Source organism: Carassius auratus, chromosome 19, assembly GCF_003368295.1.
Source record: "Carassius auratus strain Wakin chromosome 19, ASM336829v1, whole genome shotgun sequence".
NCBI lineage: Eukaryota > Metazoa > Chordata > Actinopteri > Cypriniformes > Cyprinidae > Carassius > Carassius auratus.
Window position 1 is genome coordinate 8,962,438 of NC_039261.1, and position 24,226 is coordinate 8,986,663.

Consider the following 24,226-nt stretch of genomic DNA (forward strand, 5'->3'; position numbering starts at 1 on the left):
GTGTTAAAATTTCACTGGCTGAATTGATCAATTGAGCAACTGATCAGAATGTGATATATTATGATTTTGTTGACTTAAAGCATTTATAACGTGGTTCTGTGAAGCACTCGATGCTGATTAGATGTGAATACAACCCCTTGATTTGGGACATACAGAGGATTTCTCTGACAAACACAACTGGTGCCATTTAGCATTTCAGTTATCGGTTGTACTGAAATTAATTCAGTTTTAATACTACTGTAATATCGTTTGTCTTGTTGGTAGGCCAATTGTTTTGCATGTGGTAGTGACATTATTTTTAACAGAAGCTTAAGGTAAAACTGTATAATAATTGCAACTCAAATTTATTATTTGATGAGAAACTTTAAAAAGTGGGATTATGTTCAGTTATTCTTGATATGGGTTTAATAAGAGTTGTGTGTTTAGGAATATTGACAAAGAATTTTGCAGTCTAGAACATACACATGAAATCCCATCAAACAACACTGCAAATAAGCATTTGCAAATTTAATTAAAACTTTTGCATACTTGCTCAAGGCTGGCAATGAGTTAGGAGCATCTTAATGTTCATAACCGACATCAATCTTTCATTTGAATGGAAAATGTCATAACGAGAGCAGACATCCAGTCAGTTGTGTGTTTCTCAGTTTATGCTGTAACAGATATGATTAGAAAAACATGTTCTAAAAGTAAAGCAAGGGATTTCCACATATCCTATATTTGTGTAGTTTGCTAGGTTTACTAATGTTCAGTAATAGTTTACAATTCCACAACTGTCACGTTTTTCTTCTGTAAGACAAGCAATATGTCTTATGGATAAATGATAATCCTCACATAATGGTGTCTTAGCTGTGTAATACAAATGGCCAAAGAAAAGACATATATTGTTCTGTGGATGTTTACCCAACTTAAGCATTGCGAAATAATGGATTAGGGATTGTGAGGGTGAATGCTTATGAGCCAGCATCTGTTTAGCTGTGACTCATAGCTGAGATTATATATCTGGAAATATGTCAAGATGATTGTCAGGACTTGAACAGATCCCAAACTCACTGCATGTTCTCGGCTTCTGTAGCTGTCTGTCACACATTCCACAGAGAGACGACAAGAGCGACATCAGCATTATGGGATTTTCTCTGTCACATATTTTTGAAATCATGATTGTTATTGGAGATAATTCAAAGGAAATTAAAGTGATTTGGGGTTTTAAAGTACAAGAAGACATCTGTATCTGGTCATAGTCTGTTATTCTTATTGTATGAAATCCGAACTGTACTGCTTTTGACAATGGACCTGACAATGACCAAAGCAATATATGAACTTTGAACCATAAGAAACCTGTCACAGATGGATTACTGGATGACTATCATGAAAATGAAAACACGGAAATGGCTTCTTAAAGGTTCTGTCTGAAGCTTTTATTGTTGAGTGCCCTTTGAAATTGCAGGGGGATGTACATGAAAAACACTGGGCAGACATTCAGTACATTGATGCACTGTTCAGGATAAACAAGACTATAATGGCACTTCTGTGGGAGGAAAATACTCATTCAGAGTGCAACACAAAATAGACTCCCATCACTAAATGACAATTGCAGAAGTCATTCAGTTTGCATAAGTAGTCAGCAATTTAGTAAAATTAGGAATTATTTGTCAATAAGACATTTTATTTTAGCATTTGTGTCCCTTAGGCAGACTCTCTCTGAACAAGCTGTTTTACGGGCCTATATATGGCTCAATACAAATACAGTCCTTTTAATCAATAAGATAAGAGAGAGACAGATGTTTTTGTATTATTTAAAAATATGGAATTGGTATTTTGGCAAATAGAAGAATTGCTGGCTAAGTAGGCTTACTGCAACTAAAAATGTAAGTTAGGACTAAAAATTTTAACCTTGATGCTAAAACAAACATTCATGTTCATGTCATCAATGTCATTGCACTGAATATACTAATATTTCCATTCGTTTTTGATGAAGCATTTTAAAATTTGTGACAGCAAGTAAAACAATAATTACATTAAATTAAATTAATAATAATAATAAAAAAAAAAATGTAAACTTCACTACCCACAAGCCCTTTCTGCCTTCGCGTGTGGGTTAATCCTCCGCGGCTTCCGTAAAGTGAAGGTGTCGTGGCGCTTGTTGTGTGCGAAGACGAAAGTACAGCTGCTCTAAATAGGAAGATAAGCAAATATTTTACATTACATTCAAACTGGAGTGATCGTATATCATATAAAGGTTTCCGGGTGATAATGAGGCGAGCAGGTTTGGGTAAGTAACTGTTTCACCTTATATTTGAATCTTCTTATATGCTAAGCTACATTCTCAAATAGATATCAGTCAGAGTTTGAGATAATTAACAAACACTGAGAATGACCAACTCATATGAAATAGTTAACTACAATGTACAGGTTTGGAGAACCGTCTGAATAAATAACGGAACGAGACTCATGTGTGATCTGAGGCAGTCTATAACTGGCTAGTTTTCTCTAACATCTCAGACAAGCTGTTCCATAGGTCAGGTTAACATATAGAGATGGTTATATCAGATGAAGAACTAGTGTTTGGTTTTGTTTCTGTGTGTATAAACACACTTTAGACACTGCCGTAATATAAATATGATGTAGACTCCTTCCATATCGTTCCAACAGTTTTTATAAAAAGATCGATCAAAATCGAATTTAAAAGTCTATTCTTAAAGAGGTTGACTAACTTCGACTAATAATTACAATTAAAAGATTTTTCCAAATAATTAAAAATCTTGTTTGTCTTGTGAAGACCATCAAGATTTAATTGAGTTTGTAATTTTTATATGTTCAGTAGTTTCCAATGAATTTATAAACCTTATTTGAAGTAAAAAAAAAAAAAAAAAAAAAAAAAAAAAATGTGGTAAACTGATTTGCCCTGCCCACCTTCTTAAACTTCATCAATTACTAACATTTAAAATAGATTGTTGTGATTGGATATTTTTTTATTTTACAATACTTAAAAACACCAGTCTTCTCAAGCCAATTTGACCTGTTTCTTGTTGTGTAGGTGAGGGTGGCCCTCCAGGCAGTTACGCTGCAAGTGGACACAGCTTGTATGAGGAGGAGAATGAACATCTACAGGAGGGACTGAAAGCTAAAGTACATGCACTTAAACATGTAAGTGGACTTGAACATATTTGATTCTATATTATATGTGCCCACTATAATATAGAAAATGCAGAGAACCAATTCCGAGTATGGGTTACCATACTTGGCAAATGTCACTACTTTCACTTTCACTTTCATATATAATTAAATATATAATACATACTAATAAATCTTCATGCATAATTACAAAATTATATTTATATATATATATACACAGGTGCTTCTCAATAAATTATAATGTCAAGGAAAAGATTATTTCAGTAATTCAATTCAAATTTTGAAAAATGTATTAAATAAATTCAATGCACACCGACTGAAGTAGTTTAAGTCTTTGTTTTTTTAATTGTGATGATTCTGGCTCACATGTAACAAAAACCCACCAATTCACTATCCCAACAAATTAGAATATGATGACATTCCAATCAGCTAATCAACTCAAAACACCTGCAAATGTTTCCTGAGCCTTCAAAAGGGTCTCTGTCAGTCATTGACACCCTTCACAATGAGTGTAAGTCACAAAAATTCATTGCCAATAAGCTGGCTGTTCACAGAGTGCTGTATCCAAACATATTAACAGAAATTTGAGTGGAAGGAAAAAGTGTGGAAGAAAAAGATTGATTCACAACCAACCGAGAGAACCGCATCATTATGAGGATTGTCAAGCAAACTGGATTCAAGAGTTTTAGAGAACTTCACAAGAAATGCATTGAGGCTGGGGTCAAGGCATCAAGAGCCACCACACACAGATGTCTCAAGGAATTTGGCTACAGTTGTCGTATTCCTCTTGTTAAGCCACTCCTGAACCACAGACAACGTCAGAGGCATTTTACCTGGGCTAAGGAAAAGAAGAACCGGACTGTTGCCCAGTGGTCCAAAGTCCTCTTTTCAGATGAGAGCAAGTTTTGTCTTTCATTTGGAAACCAAGGTCCTAGATTCTGGAGGAAGGGTGGAGAAGCTCATAGCCCAAGTTGCTTGAAGTCCAGTGTTAAGTTTCCACAGTCTTTGATGATTTGGGGTGCAATGTCATCTGCTGGTGTTGGTCCATTGTGTTTTTTGACCAACGTCACCGCACCCGTTTACAGAGAAATTTTGGAGCACTTCATGCTTCCTTCTGCTGACCAGCTTTCTGAAGATGCTGATTTATTTTCCAGCAGGATTTGGCACCTGCCCACACTGCCAAAAGCACCAAAAGTTGGTTAAATGACCATAGTGTTGGTGTGCTTGACTGGCCAGCAAACTCACCAGATCTGAACCCCAGAGAATCTATGGGCTATTGTCAAGAGGAAAATGAGAAACAAGAGACCAAACAATGCAGATGAGCTGAAGGCCACTGTAAAAGAAACCTGGGCTTCCAGACCACCTCAGCAGTGCCACAAACTGATCACCTCCATGTCATGCTGATTTGAGGCAGTAATTTAAGCAAAAGGAGCCTCTACCAAGTATTGAGTACATGTACAGTAAATGAACATACTCTCCAGAAGGCCAACAATTCACAAATTTTTTTTTATTTTTATTTGTTTTATGAAGTATTCTAAGTTAGAACTCTTATCAGCACAATTGTTCCATGCAGCTAGGTCGATAGAGCAATAACGTGTTGAATCCTAATAAACTATATATATTTTTTTTTACATCTATTTCAGCTTTCCATTGACATTGGAAATGAAGTCAAGTACCAGAATAAAATGTTAGGAGAAATGGTAAGTGATGGGAACTGATTCTACTCTCTTCATCAAAACACTTATCTGAATATCTTAAACATCTAACGTTTGTTTCTCTTCGAGGACTCGGACTTTGACTCAACTGGAGGTTTGTTGGGAGCCACCATTGGTAGATTGAAGCTCCTCTCCAGGGGAAGCCAAACCAAGGTGTACTGCTACATGCTGCTGTTTGCCCTGTTTGTGTTTGTTGTCCTGTACTGGGTGATCAAACTGAGGTGATCGTAGGACTGATGAGACTCTTCAGGACCTTTCATTTGTGCCATGCTTATTTGGGGTAGAGGGTCAGAATCCTCACAGAGGACTGAGGTTACTGAGGAGTACCAGAGTGCTTTCTTTCCATTGGACAAGAAGTTGAAACATTGATTGACAATGTGCAATATTAGACTAAAATCTATCCTAGCCCACCATTAGTGTCCCCCGAGGGGAAGGGATAATGCTAGTTGCCTAAAACTCGTCACAAAAAAATATTTTGAAGATTAACAACATGCATCTTTCCTTCTTTTTTACAGAAATAATGACCTTTGTTCAAAGGTATTGTTCTTTTAAGAGAACTTCAGTGCTATAAATGTGTGCTAATGTATATCTTCTCTAAGGATACAGAGAAATGCATTTAAAAGAGTGGGACAAAATAGCACAGTGGTCCTGTAATCATGTAGTAGGAAATTCAGGTTATGCCCAGCTGGGTGGGGTTCAAACAAAACAGACCTAATCAGCCTTTCTTTTCCTTTCTTTTACTGTGAAAGTCTCACAACATTCTTGAAAGAGCTGCCACAAATTTGTATGCATATAGTGTTCAAAGAGCTGATCTTCAGATTGTAAAAAAAACCATACTGATGAGAGTTTATGCGCAATGCAGATGTATAATAATTACCATATTAAACACATAATTCTGTGTACTTCAAATGTCTCAAGTCATTTTTAAGTTCTTTTCCAATCTCTTTTGCTCTTTATGGTTAAAATAATGCATGGTTAATTTCAGTCCTTTTAGCAATTAATTTGTAAATAGATGTAATTTTTCTGAGAATTATTACAAATTTGAATCCTGTTTTCATATATCTAATTTATGCTTCTCAGGAATCGTACAACAAGCTACTGAAGAATTATGACATCTTTATTTTTTTTCATCCATAACAACAAACATTCATATGAAACTATAATCTAAATGTACATAAATTACATATAACTACATATAAAGTTCTTCATCAAGTAAAATACCTTATTATTCTATTTTTCACTGCAAGGTACAACTCATCCATCTTAAGGTTGTTAATGGCTTTTATAATTGATATAACTGTATTTCATTTATATTAAGTGTCAGATTTTCCTTTTAAGGGCACTTTGTTTTCAAACTGAACTCATATTGGTGATGTCACTTCTTGGGAAGAGTGTCCATGTACTTGCATATGATTGACAGCATCACCTCGTCAGCTCCTGCACCAATGGACATTAACCTGGAGTCCCTGTTAAGAATAAAAAAAAAAAAAACCGATCAGATATATTTGTATCCAATATTTTACACTTATATAAATCACTTGGAAATTGGATTCACTGCATTCACACTTGACCTGGCTCTTAACGCTCATTCACATGAGTATACACGTGCAATCGTACCCAGTTGCTTTTAAATATCACTAGATGTCACTGCAGCTATGAGAGCCCATGCATGTTCACCTCATTCAGATGAGAGAAACTGACCTGTAGAACCTGCTGACTAGGACGTCACTGGTGAAGCCCATGCCACCCCAGTACTGGAGGCAGCTGTCACCGAGCTCCCGGGCCAGTCGTCCTGCCTTCAGCTTGGCCATTGACGCCAGCTTTGTCACATCGTTTCCCTTAATGTACAAAGCTAATGAAAGTGCACAGAGGGAAAAAAACGAATTCAGAGGTATTCATTTTCAGGCATACACGCTGAGGTTCAGCTCCAATTTTTAATTTCACAACCTGAGGGAGGAAGAATGAAAATGGACTGATTGCAAGCCAGTGTTCACACCATTTCTTTCCATTATTAATTCGGAAATTGGTGGCCCCGTAGACCCAAACCCATGAAATTGCATATCTGCCTTGGCTTATAAAATCATTCTGGAATAATTGAGGAAACGGTTGGACTCACCTGTGGCGCGATGCAAAAGGGAGCGCAACAGTTCGATTTCTGTCTGCAGCTCAGCCAGCCTGAAGTGAACGACCTGGTGGTACAGAATGGGCTGATTGAAGACCTTCCTCTGTCTGGTGTAATTAATGGTCTCTTGGACAACTTTCTCCATGGTCGTCAGAACTTCAAAAACAAGGCAAAAGTTCAGATGTGTTTTTCAGCAAATTAGGTGATTGAGGAAATAGCTGGATTAAAGGAACGCGGAAATGTTTGCTGGTGATGTCAAAAGATCCTCCAGAACATGCCAGACCTTTTTCTTCCTTGATGTTTAAAGCGAAAACACAAGATTGACTCACTGATAAACACAGTTGGGCCTGACCTGGCTCGTAAACACACTGGCAGTACTGACATTAACACACTGACGTCATGTTCGTGCGGTGGGACGTGTGGGAGTTAGAAAGCATAACTTACTATTGGCCACCCCCCAGAGTCGCTCCTCTTGGAATTGAAGCATCTGGTACGTGAAGCCCATTCCCTCCTGCCCTATGACATTTTTGCAGGGCACACGCACGTCATCGAAAAACACCTCTGCTGTATCCGATGACCACATGCCTATTTTGTCAATCTTACGTGCGATGTGAACGCCTGTGGATGTACGGTAAAACATTAGCATGTCTTCTTTGGCAGTAAAAATTCTCCTTTTCCAAAAGTTCTGTCCTTTTGCATTATGTCTTACCTGGCAGATTCATAGGTAAGCAGATTAGGGATTTGTTCTTGTGTGGAGGGCCATCGCTGGTGTTGGCCAGGAGGCACATCCAGTCTGCCTGAGTGCCATTAGTAGTCCACATCTTTCCTCCATTAATGACAAATTCATCTCCTTTGCGCACAGCTTTAGTCTTGATGCCTGAAGGAGACGGTATTTATTCCCAAATTACATTATTTAGATCAGTGGTTCTCAGCCAGGAGGCAGAGGAAATTATTTAGATGAATAGATTATTATTCATATAAATATTATTATTATTATAAATAACATTTTATCTAAATAAAATGCTAAAAACATACCCCCCCCCCAACAGTAAATATTGTTTTTATTAAAGAACTAGTTATTGAAACTTCCTGAAGTGTTATTTTATTTATATACTATTACAGTATTTTAATATTTTAAGTTAGTTTCTATTTTTATATTTTCAGTTTACATTAAAGGAAGTATTTTGTAAACTGTTTTTTACTAAAATATCAAAATTTGAAACATCAGGTGACTCAGGTGAAGCAAAACTGCATAATGTTTTATCTTAAATTAAGTTTAGTTTTTCCCCCCACATAAATAAATTTATGCTTAACTATGTTATTTTACTAATGATTATATACTATTATATTATTTGTTAGTATTTGAAATGAGATTTTCTTTAAAATATATATTTCAGTTTTTGTTTTAGGTTAAGTTGTATCATTTTCTTTATTCGTTTTTGTTTTGCTTTGTTATATTCATATAGCTATATATATCTATATATAGCTTTGATCTCTTTATTTAGTTTCAGAACTTTAACTTATTTAACTAATTTTGTTTCAATTACTGAAAATTATTTTTAATAGTTTCTGTTACACAGTTATAGAATCACAAAATGACTTGTGGTTAACTTTTACTATAGCAACGCTCACAGTTTCTGTTAATAAAAAAAAGTTGAAAACAACCAGCTTTGCCATAATTACAGCAGAAATATTAAAGGACATTGGGGGATTTTCTCTTGGACAAAAAAGGGCCCTCAAGCCAAAAAAGGTTGAGAATCGCTGCTTTAGATCATACTTGGTTTAAATATAAAATACAGTACATTAAATCCTCCTCAAAACATCTCATTAATAATCTGTGACTTATACCAGCTTTACTTCAAATAAAAATTTTAATACATTTATGAAAAATGGATCTGCATCCCCTTGTGTGGTATTCCCATGTAGGCAAGTCTTTTAATCTCCCTGGCCTGAAATGCTTTGATATCTTCATTAATTTTAGATTTGCATCTGGTGTATATTTATATCTTGTTTAGAACACCCCCATGGTCATATAAAAAGAGCATGTCTTTCCTATTAGATACATTATCTCCAGCAAAATACTTACTTGCTACATCAGAGCCGGCCCCTGTTTCGCTCACCCCGAGGCAGACCACCATGTCACCCATTATAGTGGGCTGCAAGAACTCTCTCTTGAGCTCTGCAGAACCAAACCTACAACAGCACAGAGGTCACGGTCACATCCTCACAGTTATTTTTTGAGTTTTGTAGCAAAAGCTTGTGAGACAGAATGGGCTACAGAAGACACTAACATTTTACTAGCAGCAAATGCAATTTCAGAAACTGTTCCAAGGTTGCAGAATCACAAAGACTAATCAAAATCCCTGATTTTCTGAATCCAAATAGCCTAAAAGAATATGCACAGACAAAATGTGTGAGAACAGTGCACTAATTTCCCCTCATTGACAGCGTATAACCCGCTGCAGACTGAAAACAGGAAAAGGAACTTTCCTGACGACTACAGTATTTATTTATAATAAGTGATAGGTGATTTAATTTGTTTTAAGAGGTTATCAAAACATGGTGAAGAAATAACTCATTCTGAGTCTACCTGCATCATTCTACAACTAATAAAAAAAAGTTAGGCTTTTCCCTATTAAAAATAAATCAATAAAAACTGAAATTTGCAAGTAAATAAATAATATTACATTTAGTTTAAAAATAAGAGTATATATCTCATATATCTTAAATTAAGTTTCTTTTTCTTACCCTATTTTTCCCAAACCCAATTCACTTTTATTTAGCAGAAATATAATATATATAACTTCTCACAAATGGGTTGACTACTTTAAATCAAGTTATTTCTCAAGGAAATTCATTTTTTTTATTTATTTTTTTTACTGGAAAACAAGTGAAAGTAATTTCAAAGTGAGAGATGAATATTGTGAGACAAAGGGCATTTAATGACAAGGCCAACTGATGAAGAAGCCAGTGAGACTGGTCAAAAAAGTTATAAGTAATAAGATACTACTTTTACATTTTCTGCGGTATAAATTATGAATAATGTGCTAATTTTCTTTATGTAAGGAAGGCCACAAGATACTGCATCCAACTTCACCTTTCTTTACAAACGTGACGAATGAACCAAAAGTAATTATCATGATTTTTACCATCTCTTTTAATTATTATTTCAAATGTATTGATATTTTCTTACCAACAACTAATCTTAAAGTGCAAAATACCATTTTTTATTAATACAGTAAAGCAATGTCCCTCACACGTGCAATGGGAAGAGCAATGTAGCACACATCTGGAAATTATGATGGAATAATGTCTAATGTTTCTGTTACTAATTTGAAAGAATAGTTAGCAGTTTACTTAACTAGTTTACTTAATACTACTCAAAGGTTAAGCAGGAGAAATACCTCGCCAGTGCAGGTGTAGCCATGTCACTCTGCACGCCGATAGCCATGGGAATTCCTCCACAGTTGATGTTCCCCAGTTCTTCTGCAACAGCCACACTATAGCTAAAGTCCAACCCCAGACCTCCATACTCTAAACACAGTGAAGAAAGAGGTAAGTGAATGTCCAGTGAGCAGATCACCTGGATGCTTCATCTCTCCATCTCTTTTTTTTTTTTTATGAGCATGTAATTATTTAGACAAAAACATGAACATTTTGATCACAAAGCACGTGTAATTAGATCATTTTCATCAGGTCTTCTGCATCATTAATCTGAACGTGCTTACTTCAGTACTGAAGACAAATATGGATCATGTACTGTAAGACTGGTCTACATATTTTTGCCATGCAGTAATTTAAAACTTAACATGCCCTTTTCACACCCCTGCATCCATTTAGTCTTCATTATAACATACTACAATGTCTTGCATTTTGACTGTAATAAAAGCATTACATTTTCCCACGATATTTTCCTTGTTATGCATTTATTCATGTCATTTCAAGTTCCATTTAATTTCACTTTTTCCTTCAGGAAACAAATATCATGACATTACAGAAATTATTCTATTCTGTGTAAGCAATAAGGGCAACAATAATGCTAAAAAGCAAGCCCTTTAGTGACTGGTGAACTCACACGCACACTTCCCCCATGTCATAAGGTCCCACAATAGTTGTGGACAACGTTTGGTGTGGCAAAATAAGGAAAAGAGAAGCCAGAGAGCAGAGGAAACAGATACAGCTGCAAAGAAACAGCTGTATAGAGACGAACAATTTAGTATCCAAACAGACAATCTGAGATACATCTAAATTGAAGGTTTCTTTATCCTTACCACAAACTAACTTAATTAACCTTAAGGAGAACAACATTTGACTGGTATGTGAAACACTGTGAAAGATTTCCACATTACAATGCAAATATTGTGTAACAGTCTTATATGGGTTTTTATAGTATGAAATATTTGGATACACAGTTGGAACAAAATGGAAAAAGGATGTTTAATGTTTAAGGATCTGTGCTTTACGAAGGACAGCTACTGGAAGGTGGTCAACATTTCCATTCGCTGTGTGCATGTAAACTTAAACGTTTTTTTGGTGGAGAGCGGTGGAGTAACCTTGCGCAGTACATTTAATCAACACATAGATGTGAAATGAGAGATATTTCAAAATAAACGAGGCCATGTACACCCACATATTGTGGGAGTAAATGTCAAAAGACTGGTCAGTTCGGATAAGAATGGCGTCTTACCGTCTTATCGGAGTTTGCCAGGGTTGGAAAAACAGAGTCTGGATTTATGCCAGTTCTGTAAAATGGATCTCTTTGAGCCAGGTTTTGAAAGCAGCGATTTCACAAGTTAGAAGTTGTTATGGGAACTAGCAAAACTCTAAAACAAAGATTCAAAATACCTTAAATCACTGCAAACCAAGGATCCTTTAGCATTGTATCATTGAGGGTGACACAGATGATACAGTTGACATCCCCCTTTCAGAATCTGCAGAATGTTAATTATTTTACCAAAATAAGAGGAATCATACAAAATGCATGCTATCGTTTATTTAGTACTGACCTGAATAAGATATTTCACATAAATTAAAGTTTACATATAGACCACAAGAGACATTAATAGTTAAATTTATAAAATAACCTCATCTAAAAGTTTACATCACCTTGATTCTTAGTTATAAAGTAGTTGTTCATTAGTCTTGCATAGCCAGACCTTCAGACTCTATGGCAGTTTTCATTGGCTAAGGCCCGCTCATGAGGCCGTTTGACCGACATGTCAAACAACCAATCACAGTTTGCAACGTTCACCGTCATGTTTCGGGGTGTGGAAATGTCACCACAATAACAGACTGGCGAGTAAAACTCTTGGACATATTTTAAAGATTTTATGCCGCAAACTTAAAATATTTGACATACTTTTGAATATCTAGCGTTTAGATAAGCGCTCGTTGTCACCGTTGTAAACTCAACGGCTTTCTTCTATCATGAGGGGGCTTGGCACCACAGCATTTTTGTTTCCAGGCAGAACGTTAAAGCACACGACACACACACGTCTCCTGGAAATCCTGTATAATTCAACCAACCAATGATGATGACTTCGACACTCCTGAAGTATTTCCACTTTTGTCTACCATATGCATCAGATGTTTAGCCAACAGTACGTGGGCGTGATGTCTGAGGCTGAGAATAGTTGTACATGAGTCCCTTGGTTGTCCTAAACAGTTAAACTGCCTGCTGATCTTCAGAAAATTCCTTCAGTTCCAACAAATTCTTTGATTTTCCAGCATTTTTGTGTATTTGAACCCATTCCAGCAGTATGATTTTGAGACCCATCTTTTCACACCGAATACAACTGAGGCACTCACATGCAACTATTACAGAAGGTTCAAACTCTCACTGTTGCTCCGGAAAGAAAAACCATGCATTAAGAGCAGAACAGGTTTGGACATTTTTCGTATTTTGCCTAAATGTATGTATATATATATATATATATATTTTTTTTTTTATTTAGTACTAGTACTAGAAGCTATAGAAGATTCCCTGAAGACGAAATGAGTTAATTTTACCCTGATCTTCAAATTCAAAAAGTTTTCACCACTGAAAGGGGGATGTAAACTTCTGACCTCAACTGTATACAGATGACAAACAACTGACAATTAACAAATTAACAATTATTAGAAAAAAAAATGGCCAAAAAAAAAAAAAAAACACATTTCTGTAAACGAGAATAGTTTACATTTTGTTTTACGGTTTAAAATTGCTTATAATAATAGATATATTCAAAAAAGCAAGTTGCATTGTGACAACGTATCCCAAATAATACAACAACGAGCCCTGCTGCTAAGTAATGTGTGTTCATTGAACTATACTGTATACTTTAAGTATCCCATAACCATGGAAGTGTTCAATAACTTTTTTTTTGTAGTCAAAATTTTTTAAATGAAAAATGCTTACATTCAACAAAAAATAGTGCTGGTTTCTATAAATGCAAAAATGTAAACTTTATAGTCACTCATGATGGTGGATTTAGAAATAAAAATAGCTAGAAAACTCCAAATCTCGAGAGTGAGTGCACAGACAAGAGATGAAAAATAGAGAGTCTACAGGAAATGCTCAGCTCTAGCCTACAGCAGTCAAGTCACAATTCACCTGAACAGATTTTACGTTATTGTTTAGAGACTTGCTGGTGTATCTGTGCTGCACATATCAAATGTGGTGAGGCAACGCTTCGAGTGCTAATCTTCTCTCTAAGATGCTGCTGTAAATCCAGCCTGCTAATGCAGAAGTGTCACAGTGTCAGCATTTCTTAATGCAAGTGCTGCTATCCTGACCCACAAATTTACGAAGCTCCTTCCCTCAGAGCCTCCATCCACCTAGCAATTATACTGCATGGTATTCTTAACATTAATTTACCATCTCATAAAAAATAAGACAAATTGTAACAAATTATGTGGATATAACCTGCATGCTATTTAGGAATGATTGTTTGCACAAGCGCTTACAATCCTAGATTGTTGGATTGTACATTTGTTGAGATCTTGATTACAAACACACCACAATAATATGTTGTACATTAATACAAATGCATAGAAAGGTGTTAAAAACAGAGGGGGAATACTTCTATTTGAATTTTACATTGCACTTGCACAGGCACCAATTGTATTTCCTTTTGGTTGTTCTTTATTCTTCTCATGTATTGAGGTTTATAGCAATGCTTTGAACCGTATGGTAAAAAGTTGTGTACTGACATTTTGATATGTGTATGGCCTGAAATCTATTTTGTGTTACAAGGTGTTTTCCACTGTTCTTGTAATTGCTTCTTGGAGCCATGTTGTTATTTTGTCATGAATCCATCTGCACTCCCATAAAAAAATAATAATAAGACTCTTAAGGGCACCCTACAATCTTCCTTTTCTTTACTTTTCTGAAAAAAAGTTTCTTTGAACTGTGAGTCTGTCATTATTTGGAACATCAAAATGTTCCAGTTTGTGCATTAAACGCATATTTTTCTGTGAAAGAGCAATATTTCTTACAAATGTATTTTTCAACCTGCTGCTTTCAACGGGTCACATCAATTTTTCCCTGATCTTGTGCAACAGAACAAAACAGACAAAGTTTGGTACGAAATGAAAACATACTTTAAGTTGCACAGAACGCTGCTGCTGAAATTGTGTTCTGGCATCAAAATCTGAACACGTGAACCCCCAAACTGGTTTTGTATCACCTATATATAACATTCTTTGGAAGGACTCCGTTTTAGGAAAGAGTGGTTGAAGATTTATGGTTATGGTTAAGGCTAAACTTTTGGTTTAACTCTAAATGGAAACTGGTTTGAAAAACTAAATTATGACTATTTTGTATATAGAAGTGTTCAAGAAGAATGGGTATTTTGTATGCTTGGTAAATCTGAAGTACAATCTGAACATTTACTTACCCACAGGTTTGTTGACTCCTAGAAATCCCGCATTACCCAGGATTTTGAAGATCTTATGAGCGGGAAATAGTCCTTCTTCCTCCCATTTATCGACATAAGGGTTGATCTCTTTATCAATGATCTGTAATGCATTCAAACATAGATCAGAATGCTTTATCTGAATACTGTAACCAAATCTAAAAATGTATAGATTTCAGGGAAGTTGGGCATTAACGCCTTGTTTGCTCTTAAGCGCTTATTCTATTGAAGCAAAATTTTGTGAGAAATTTCTTTACTGGAGGAAACATCTGCGAAGACACACACGACATAATCTAAAAAACATGACAGAAACTAGGAAACAGTCTAAATGTTCACATGAATGATCCATCAAAAACTAAGGATTAATTCACTGGAGTCTGGAATTCCTATAATCAGCATTGAAATACAAAAGCTTTTCAAAGTAACTAGATATCAAAACACGGAGTTTATTATTTAATTTCTAACAGACATGTTGCCTAGCAATTAGCTCACAAAGAGTAATTACGATTTGAATCCGGTTCACATCATTTCATGGTCCAAACCCTTCTACTCATCACTTCCCACCCTAACAGCAACAAAAGGGCAAAAATAAAAATACACCTTTCAAGATATATATATATAGTGTAACAGCACTACAATAGGTTACTTCCTTGACAGCGGGACCAGACACTCAACTTCCTATTGAGTCACTTCAAGACGCCTTTCTGTTGTAATAACCATTGTGAAATATAGTAGGACTAAGTGTCTGCAGCAACATGGACATTTGAACCATACAAACACAGCCAAAAAATATATTCCTGACAGGCGAGTGACATTTACCAAAAGAAAGAAAAAAAATCCCTAAGGTTGAGTATTTTGGGCTAAACTATTAAGTTGAAAACAGATGGAGTAGAAATCTCTAAAACAAATGCAATTAAAAGTCAGCCAACCTTAATAATCATTGTACTGTTTTAGTGTCTGATCACAAGAACACTATAATGTTGCATTGGGGGAGTCAAATGAAAGTAAGGCAATTCATTAGAATCTACTTAAACAAATGAAGCAAAAAAGGAATTGAATTCTTTTCCCAATAATGCATTATGTGAGCAATAAAAATAAGTTGATGAGCCAATAAGTTTAATTCAATTAAGGCCATACATTTTTCAGCTATGGAAATGTGTCCTCTTGAGCTAATATTTTCTGCTTGATATGTTTAATGGGTGCAAACGGAGTAAAAGCCCTGTTTCAGTTTGAGCTGTGAAAGTTAGAAAAATAGAGGGATGAGCACCACATTTCCCCAAAAACATGCAGACGTGCTGCTTCACTGGCCAACATAAACGTCCTGACTCAAAAGCAGTATTCACAGGACAAATAGCGTTTCAAATCGAAAGGAAGCCGGGGTCAACAGCACGCTAACAAACTCTGCGTGAACTTTTTTTTTTTTCAGCAGAAAGAATTGGCGGGAAAAACTGGCAGAGAACATATAACGGAAGCAACATATTTTGTATAGGTTTACTTAGAACCCAGAAGACATGACTGGATAATACGGTAAGAAAGGAAGTGTGGTCCGCCCCTGTTCGAACCTTCAATTCAAGTTTATTTGTATAGCGCTTTTTAGTACAAGGTTCCTCACTTATTATAAAGTTTGGTAAACATTGCACAATTCTCTTGTCGGTTCGAGCAGAGAATTGTTTAGTTGAGTCCAGAACTCTGACGTATGGTTTTTCAACACTTTATACACCCAGAAGACCTGACCATTGAACTGAACTGAATAACAGCAGGTGATGTTTCCTGTAAGTGGTTACTCTACTTGTGCATAAAACATTTAGATGTTTTAAATCATACTCCCTTTCTTTCAATCTGAACATAACTGGCGTGACTTAAGCATTACATAAGATTAATATTGTGTGAAGAATTTCTTCTTGAGTCATGAGATGACCTTGTGTAAAAGTGCATTTTATTGTAAAATACTTTTAGCATGAGTAAAAACTGAAAAATAAAACCAAGTTTGTAGATATATTCCACTGTTAAATTTCACACCAGTCTTTCCTTTTATTTAGATGCATAATAACATCGCATGCTTCTAATTCAAGGACTTTTCTACCTTGTTTTCATCATGTCACTGTCTCTGGTGAGTTCTTTTAATAAACTCCGTCCCTGAGCTTCACTCTATGGCATTGTTTTCATTATCCGTTGCTTTTTCTGTTTTCCACTTATATCCTTTCTCATACTAGTCTATTCCGACACACTTGAAGCCACTGGGAATCGGAGAAAGCAACTTCCTTCCCAAGTCCTGTAACCCTTCCTAGTCTACACAGTTGATATAAAGGTATAATTCTAATGACTTCCAATCATTTAAATCTTATTAATTCAAATACAATTCATGTTACCATTTATCACATGATACCTTAAAGAAGGTAATAAGGTTTAATGGAAAATACTTTTTTTCACCCTTTGGAGAAAAGCCTTGACCTTGCTAACTCAAAAAATTAGCTATAAATAAATAAAATGTGAGATTTAAAAAGAAAAAAAAGAAAAGAAAAAAAGAAATAGAAAGACCTGTAATAATCAATAGTAAAGTTTCTGGGGAAGATAAATATTTGTTTTCTAAAATTTTGGTGTGAAAAAACTTTTAGTATGGAGTTGACGGGCCATACTCAATTTGAGCATCACGTGACAAGCTGAGCTTCCAGGAAGCATCAAAACAAATCGGTTAATCTCATGGTTAATCTTCACAATTCAACGTTTAATCGTGAAAATGTATCTTTATATCAGAAAATCCGTCATAAAATCGTTTAATTATGTCAGACACAGACAATAAAATCCCAAGCAATTCATTCAACCGACCAGTTGCAACTAACTTAGCAGTGGAAGCTACAGTAACGTTAAGTGACCTCTTACCTACATTTAGTTGCTGAAAAAGATCCGACCTGCACATTCGTTTGAGTGTAATAATCAGGTAGCAAGAAACTTAATCGACATTTATCTCTACAGAGAATTATACAATTGATTAAAGATACAATGCAGTAGCACGCGGCCATATCTACCTTTCTCAAAGATGCTTTTAATGCAAAATGTTCCTCTGTGTAGAGAACATGATCGATATTTTCGGTAGAAACGGATGCTTTCGAATTGGAGGACGCTTTTTCTGACAAGTGCCGTTTGTTGCAGACAACAGTTGTCTTAAGCAAACTGCGATTCAAAGCCAAATTAAATCGCAAGACGCGCAGTGCCATTCTGAAAAGTGTTGATCTGCGCATGCGCATTAGACGACTCACGTAGAACTCGAATGTAGGCTACAGTTCGTATGTACAAACGCCTGTTACAATGTACCATGATCAGATAACGGTAGTTAACATAGGGCGAATTCGGGTAATCTGGGACATTTTATTTATTTATTTATTTTATTTTTTGCAATTTTGACTTCAGCGATTTATTTGGATATCTATCTAACACATTAGATCAATACATTAGAATTTTCTGAAAGACAACGGCTATTTGCACTGTGTAAAGAGTGATAGAGGCTAAGCGCAAATAGCGATGGATGCTGTTTACACTGTTAAAATATTAAGATTTTCTGCTATTTATACTAGGCTACTTATTGCAAATAGTGGCAATCATCTGATCCTCAGTATTGTAATACATAATAAAACAGAAGCCTATGCAATAACTTATTGACTGTACATTTTAATTTGAATTCAGATAATTTAATAGATGCAACCTTATTGTAAAAAAAGCCCTGCCAACACATACCCTAACCCTAGCTGATACTTTATTTTAAACTTTTTGATTATTTCCTTCATTCTTATTAAACATAAATGCTTTTCTGATGTGATTTGAAATGGACAAAAATGGTGACAAAAATTTCACTCAGAAACTTTAGTGGCCCTTTGCCGAGTGATGTGATTTTACTGAATAGCTGAAATATTCCACCGATTAAGCCTTGATTTATCATGTGAATTACAAGCTCGAACATTTCATTTTCTCCCTGTTTTATCACACATATGTTACCCTTTGGCTGGCAGCCCACACAATAAATACATGTATTAGTCCATCAAGTCTCTGGTGATCAGTGCACAGTGGTAGTCTGATTTATTACAGCTCTTCAAAGAGGAATATACAACATATGAAGGTCCAGATCCTGTGGACTCATTTACAAGGGAGAAAAAGCCATTTAGAGTTAATTGAAAATCTATCCATATTTGTGATTGTCCTTTTTCAGGTAGCAGAGTGATTCCAGCTATTATTAAATGTTAGCAGGTGTCCATGGGCAGCAATGAACACTAAACTGCAAGAGTTGGGGGTTTCTCTGTCCACATTAGCAAATGACACAGCCACCTTTCTCCTTGAATGGGTTCTTCTCCTCTGGAATGCCTTTGACCAAAGGATCCTCATCTGCTCCGCTCTGAATGTACTCTGAAATCTCTTCACAGCATTTGGACACCTGATGGAAAAAGTAATTAAGGTGACAACCAAACAAAAATGAGCATACCAGCAATGCCTATCCAACTTTGATGTCCATTTTGTGTAATCTGGTCATGAGTAGATACCAACGCTTACCTTCGCCCTTTCAAGCTTCACCTCAGTTTTGAGCTGGGTTACTTCCATTTTAGCCTTATCCAGATCGGTCAGTTCTTCTACATTTATGACCGGCATTGTCTGGGAAATCAAATCAAACGATCACATTACATTTGGTAGGGTATTTGTGTTTGAGATATTTAATTATACAATATACTGCTGATGACCAGACTTACTGCCGCTTACGATGAGGTCTCCTCCACCTGTGAAAATAGACAGAGATTCTGTACCTCTCTCTCAATCCGGTTTATAAAGTAATCTGTATAAACATTGTAATCTCTTAATCTAATTTAAACAAGCACTCTTATTTTATCTTTCCATAGCCTTCTCCAAATTTCTGGTCAGCTGTTCTTGCGAACAACCACACGTTCAACAAAGTCAATACATATTAACATAAACAATAAAATAGATCCCAAATATAATGAAACTGATTCAGGTTTTCTCGTAATGACCCTTGGATTTTAATATAGGTCAAGGGGACAAAGAAAGCATTACAGGCTGTTGGGATGGGCATGCTAATCCATATTTACCCCTGACCTGACACATTACATTATCATCCAAGATATGACATATGTTTTCTCTCAAAGAACTGTTTCCATAGGTGGTCAAACACAATTACGTAATTATTTCATTGTACCATTATATCAGAGCAAAACTACTACAACTACTCTAATTATCTTAATAAAATAATACATGTACATGTAATGTATGTTTTATATATATATATATATATATATATATATATATATATGTGTGTGTGTGTGTGTGTGTGTGTGTGTGTGTGTGTGTGTGTGTGTGTGTGTGTGTGTGTGTGTGTGTGTGCGTATAACAATGTTACTTCACTAAAAACATAGTATAGGATAATAAATATACATTTCTAAACAATTTTCACTTAGAAATGTGCAGTTAGTTTAAAAAATTATTATAAAGAAAGGCAAGAAACACATTAAACTAACGTACAATTTGGATGTAGTATTTCTAAGTCGTAGTATTGTGGCTAGTCGTAGTTTTATAAAGTACAACATAAAAAGTACTCCAATAACCCTTCTTTGATAAATATTTTTTTACAGTGCATTTGTATTAGTAGTTATAGCTATATTTAGGCTATATATAATATTATATACTATTTGTAGTAATAATAAGTTTAGTTTTTATATAATTTTAAGATCATGAAATATGAAGTAATTTTTTTTCTGCTTTGGTATTAGAGAAAATCGCTGTAGTAGTAGCTACTAGATAGACTACTGCGTGGAATTGTAATTTAAATATAGCCCGCCCTACCAATTCCAACCCCTTAAAAATTTCCACCCCATTTATAAGCCAACGATTGTGAGAAGTCAAGTTAGTAACTTATCAGGCGAGTAACTTAACAGTTTGTACCATATCAGACCACTACGAGCCTTAAGTATAAGCTCTATTACAATGTCATGTGATTTGTTTGGAGGTCTTTTTCTTATTGTTGCTGTCGTGCAAAGCGCCGTCGGACTACAACCAAAAGGTAAATAAACCATTTGACTCTTTTAATGGCTAATTCAAAAGTTGTATTAAAATGGACGTAACAGATGCGTTGTTTAGTTGAAACCTGACAAACCGGACAGCTGCACTTGAACTATAAACATATTTATTCCCCACAGAAGTTTGCCTGTTACAAGTTGAAGAAGGAACGTGCAATGACGACATCCAGCGTTATTACTACAATACAATCACTCAACAGTGTGAAGAATTCAGCTATAGCGGTTGTGAGGGAAACGCAAACAACTTCAAGTCCTTTTTGGAATGTCAGAAAACATGCTTCAGGATTCCAAGTACGTTTATTTAAACTTACAATCTGAATACACGCATAAGCTATGTAAACAATACGCATAGCATCTTAAATCGACTTTTTATGAGGGCTGTTATGGTTAAAAAAATGTTAAAATCTTCACTCTTTTACTGCCATAGTAATTTTTTCAAATGATGTGAAATGCTCACAAGTATTCTTCTGCACACAACAGAAATCCCCCAGATCTGTCGTTTTCAAAAGAAAGAGGGGCCCTGCCGGGGCCTCTTCAAGCGTTATTTCTTCAATATGACCTCCATGCAGTGTGAACCCTTCACTTATGGTGGTTGCCAAGGGAATGAAAACCAATTTCAAAACCTTCAGGAATGTATTGAATATTGCAGACCTTCTAAAAGTAAGTTCCTATTGAGACACACTAGCATTTCTAACAAATCTAACATCTAGGCTTTTACATTCTATGCCTCGAATCAAATATTTAAAATGCAAATAAAGATACACACATGTATTTAAAGACAAGATGGTTGGAAAGTGTGTTTGTCATCTTAAGAAAAAAAGTCAAGAATGAAGTTTTAAATCTTCATAATCATTTGGTGAGGACATGTCAACAGCATTAATAAAACGGACGAGCGGAACATAGAAGAGAACATTAAGGGACCTGTGTACTTGTTGCGACCCTAATCGTCTCCATTGGAACACATTAAGATGTTTTTATTCTCATCTTTTCAAATTATCAGCACAACAGGCTTGTTTAATGGCCATCTTGTCTAAATGGTTTCCAGTCTCTCGCCTTGCTCAGTTAATGGACCTTGGCTTCACCTAGAACATCTCTGAAGTCCCTATAAAATGCAAAGATCAGAAGTTTATGTTTTTGTGGTCTTTTATTTTTATTTTTCAGCAATCCCTGTGATTTGCAATGATATTTTGGACAGAGGAAAGTGCTTAGCTTCCATCCCAAGATATTACTACAACTCTGCTACAAAGACATGCGAGGAGTTCATATACACGGGATGCGGAGGAAGCAACAATAACTTCATCTCTAAACAAAGCTGTATGGATGTTTGTGCTAAAAATGGTAGGTGTGATCACCTTGGGTTCGTCTGTAATATGAGACTTTATCAAGTCATTATCAAGACAATAGAACAGCTTTATTTTGAATGTTATTATTATTTAGATTTATTTTCAATGTCTAACAGTGTGTTTTGTTGCTCTCAGGTAGCAAACGTTGGAGTCCTAATAAAAAGTCTGTAAGAGTTTCCAAACAATACCTAAAACGAGTAAAGTCCCAGCCACCAAAGGAGAAGTCGGCCAAATAATGGTTTATGAAGTCATTGGCTCTGTATTACTGACAAACACCTTTGCACTGATTTTACAGTATTGGGATTAAAGGCAGCAGTTCATACACGTCTCACTCTGTGTATATATGACATTGATTGTTTTTTTAAAAGACCTTTTTTATAAAAGTTTGTTTTATATTTTCATGTATTCTTATGTGTTAGACTTTTTTTTACTACATTTAATTATTTGTATTATTAAATACATTATTTTATAAAATCTTAACACTGTTTAAGTGATAAAGCGATTAACGTTTAATTGACAGTATTTAACAAAAGTATTTCTGTAGTCTTTGTTTATACCCAGTATATTTAATTGAATGTTGTTTTGTCATGTCAAGATCATGTTTAATTTAGACTGACGGCAGATTTCATCTCAAGTCTAGCATATGACAGTGATTTAAAAAACCTAGTGACACTTAAGCTAAGAAACACTAGAACGTCATGATCTGCTGAGTCAAATTTAGCAGGTTACAAAATTATTAACCATTAAAGTGAGAAATGACATTTATTCAACCTTTTTATTTGTAATGTTTTATTTTATATCAATGTTTATAATATAAAATATATTGTCTCATGCCTTGGATGGCACTTGATATCAAAACCAGAAAAAATAAATAAATAAACACTGAATACAAGCATTATGAGTCTTTCATCTGCAACATCATTTCTCTAATCAGTTTATTTCATGTTGTTGTTGTTTTTTATCTGTCATATAAAAAATGTTCCCAAACATATCACCCATACATTCTCATTTCCAAAATGCAGTACGATCACGTTATTGTTGTGAAACTATAGCGTTTGTGAAAAAAGCTAAGCAATATATTGTCCCATATAATTTGTTGTTAATCGTAACTTTGTGAACATTTATTTGGAAGTCTATATTTAGCGCCCCCTAGTGTATTTAATCAATCAAGTAACTAACTTGTTTGGCCAGATAGATAAAGATAGTCTAGACATAAAGTGGCCTGAGGCATCTGTCACAGACAAAAATTAAATTCCATGTCAAGATCAATAAAGCAAAGCTGAAGTTCTTATTACCAATTTGGCATTTTAATATTCCACAAACTAGCATCAGTCCCATGCTGTAAACCAGTCAATCCCTTTAGATTAAGGTTGACTAAAACAACCACAAGATGGAGTAATTTATTCATGCAGTATAATGATCTGTCATATCTCACCAAGAAGTTCCTTTATTGTGACACTTTATACAACAAGACCATTAATGCAAGTTTTTAAAGATACACTGATTACTTAAAAAAAATAAAATGCATTTCTGCAGCTCAGTATTTTCCTTTGGCATGTCAAGGGTGGGGTGTCATATTTTTCTTGCCATTGCATTTGAGACTTAGGTCTCTGCAGAGCAAAAGTGGGCTTTATCACCATGTGGATGTTTTGAAACTGCTGGGTGTTTCTAAATGCAATCTAAATGATCCCCTTTACCCAACCCCACCCCTAAACCTAACGTCACTATGGCGTCAACCAATCAGGTATCATGGTGTAAAAACACTGATCTGGTATCTCCCATTACTTTCCTGCAGAGAACTATACTTGTTGCATTTTAGAAAATGTTGTTTTGCCCGCCCTGAATAAGACATGGATTTATACAGTATTAAGGGGAAAATCATCGAAATATCTAACTTATGGTGTTAAGACTCAATGTGCAACATCCTCCCCTTACGTTAAATACC

At 35.3% G+C, this 24,226-nt stretch overlaps 4 protein-coding genes across 4 annotated transcripts; 2 read left to right on the plus strand and 2 right to left on the minus strand.

Annotated features, from left to right (window-relative positions):
* The first annotated feature begins 2,096 nt into the window (after window positions 1-2,096).
* LOC113119373 (BET1 homolog) lies at window positions 2,097-5,759 on the plus strand. The gene is made up of 4 exons (XM_026288802.1): window positions 2,097-2,272; window positions 3,038-3,147; window positions 4,779-4,835; window positions 4,920-5,759. Exons 1-4 carry the CDS (start codon window positions 2,254-2,256, stop codon window positions 5,073-5,075), a joined length of 342 nt encoding a protein of 113 aa, XP_026144587.1. The 5' UTR covers window positions 2,097-2,253; the 3' UTR covers window positions 5,076-5,759.
* Window positions 5,760-5,946: 187 nt separating this feature from the next.
* On the minus strand, window positions 5,947-18,141 carry LOC113119371 (probable acyl-CoA dehydrogenase 6). The gene is made up of 9 exons (XM_026288800.1): window positions 17,894-18,141; window positions 14,850-14,970; window positions 10,377-10,506; window positions 9,059-9,165; window positions 7,682-7,849; window positions 7,417-7,590; window positions 6,967-7,128; window positions 6,552-6,702; window positions 5,947-6,316 (listed from the first exon to the last, which is right to left on the minus strand). Exons 1-9 carry the CDS (start codon window positions 18,110-18,112, stop codon window positions 6,226-6,228), a joined length of 1,323 nt encoding a protein of 440 aa, XP_026144585.1. The 5' UTR covers window positions 18,113-18,141; the 3' UTR covers window positions 5,947-6,225.
* Window positions 18,142-18,729: 588 nt separating this feature from the next.
* On the minus strand, window positions 18,730-19,699 carry gngt1 (guanine nucleotide binding protein (G protein), gamma transducing activity polypeptide 1). The gene is made up of 3 exons (XM_026288803.1): window positions 19,601-19,699; window positions 19,407-19,505; window positions 18,730-19,290 (listed from the first exon to the last, which is right to left on the minus strand). The coding sequence occupies exons 2-3, from the start codon at window positions 19,500-19,502 to the stop codon at window positions 19,165-19,167; spliced, it is 222 nt and encodes a 73-aa protein (XP_026144588.1). The 5' UTR covers window positions 19,503-19,505; window positions 19,601-19,699; the 3' UTR covers window positions 18,730-19,164.
* Window positions 19,700-20,729: 1,030 nt separating this feature from the next.
* tfpi2 (tissue factor pathway inhibitor 2) lies at window positions 20,730-23,171 on the plus strand. The gene is made up of 5 exons (XM_026288801.1): window positions 20,730-20,922; window positions 21,059-21,229; window positions 21,419-21,598; window positions 22,100-22,276; window positions 22,417-23,171. The coding sequence occupies exons 1-5, from the start codon at window positions 20,847-20,849 to the stop codon at window positions 22,515-22,517; spliced, it is 705 nt and encodes a 234-aa protein (XP_026144586.1). The 5' UTR covers window positions 20,730-20,846; the 3' UTR covers window positions 22,518-23,171.
* The last annotated feature ends 1,055 nt before the right edge of the window (window positions 23,172-24,226 follow it).

Bases quoted from the DNA above. Each gene is read 5' to 3' on its own strand.
- LOC113119371 (XM_026288800.1), bottom strand. From the start codon at position 18,112: ATGCGCATGCGCAGATCAACACTTTTCAGAATGGCACTGCGCGTCTTG. The intron at 10,507-14,849 runs GTAAGTAAATGT...CACTGTGTTTAG, and splicing joins AGGAGTCAACAAACCTGTGG to AGTATGGAGGTCTGGGGTTG. The intron at 6,317-6,551 runs GTCAGTTTCTCT...TATTCTTAACAG, and splicing joins CTAGTCAGCAGGTTCTACAG to GGACTCCAGGTTAATGTCCA.
- tfpi2 (XM_026288801.1), top strand. From the start codon at position 20,847: ATGTCATGTGATTTGTTTGGAGGTCTTTTTCTTATTGTTGCTGTCGTG. The intron at 21,599-22,099 runs GTAAGTTCCTAT...TTTATTTTTCAG, and splicing joins ATATTGCAGACCTTCTAAAA to CAATCCCTGTGATTTGCAAT. The intron at 22,277-22,416 runs GTAGGTGTGATC...TGTTGCTCTCAG, and splicing joins GGATGTTTGTGCTAAAAATG to GTAGCAAACGTTGGAGTCCT.
- LOC113119373 (XM_026288802.1), top strand. The intron at 3,148-4,778 runs GTAAGTGGACTT...CATCTATTTCAG, and splicing joins AAGTACATGCACTTAAACAT to CTTTCCATTGACATTGGAAA. The intron at 4,836-4,919 runs GTAAGTGATGGG...TTTCTCTTCGAG, and splicing joins ATAAAATGTTAGGAGAAATG to GACTCGGACTTTGACTCAAC.
- gngt1 (XM_026288803.1), bottom strand. From the start codon at position 19,502: ATGCCGGTCATAAATGTAGAAGAACTGACCGATCTGGATAAGGCTAAA. The intron at 19,291-19,406 runs GTAAGCGTTGGT...TTTTTCCATCAG, and splicing joins TGAAGCTTGAAAGGGCGAAG to GTGTCCAAATGCTGTGAAGA.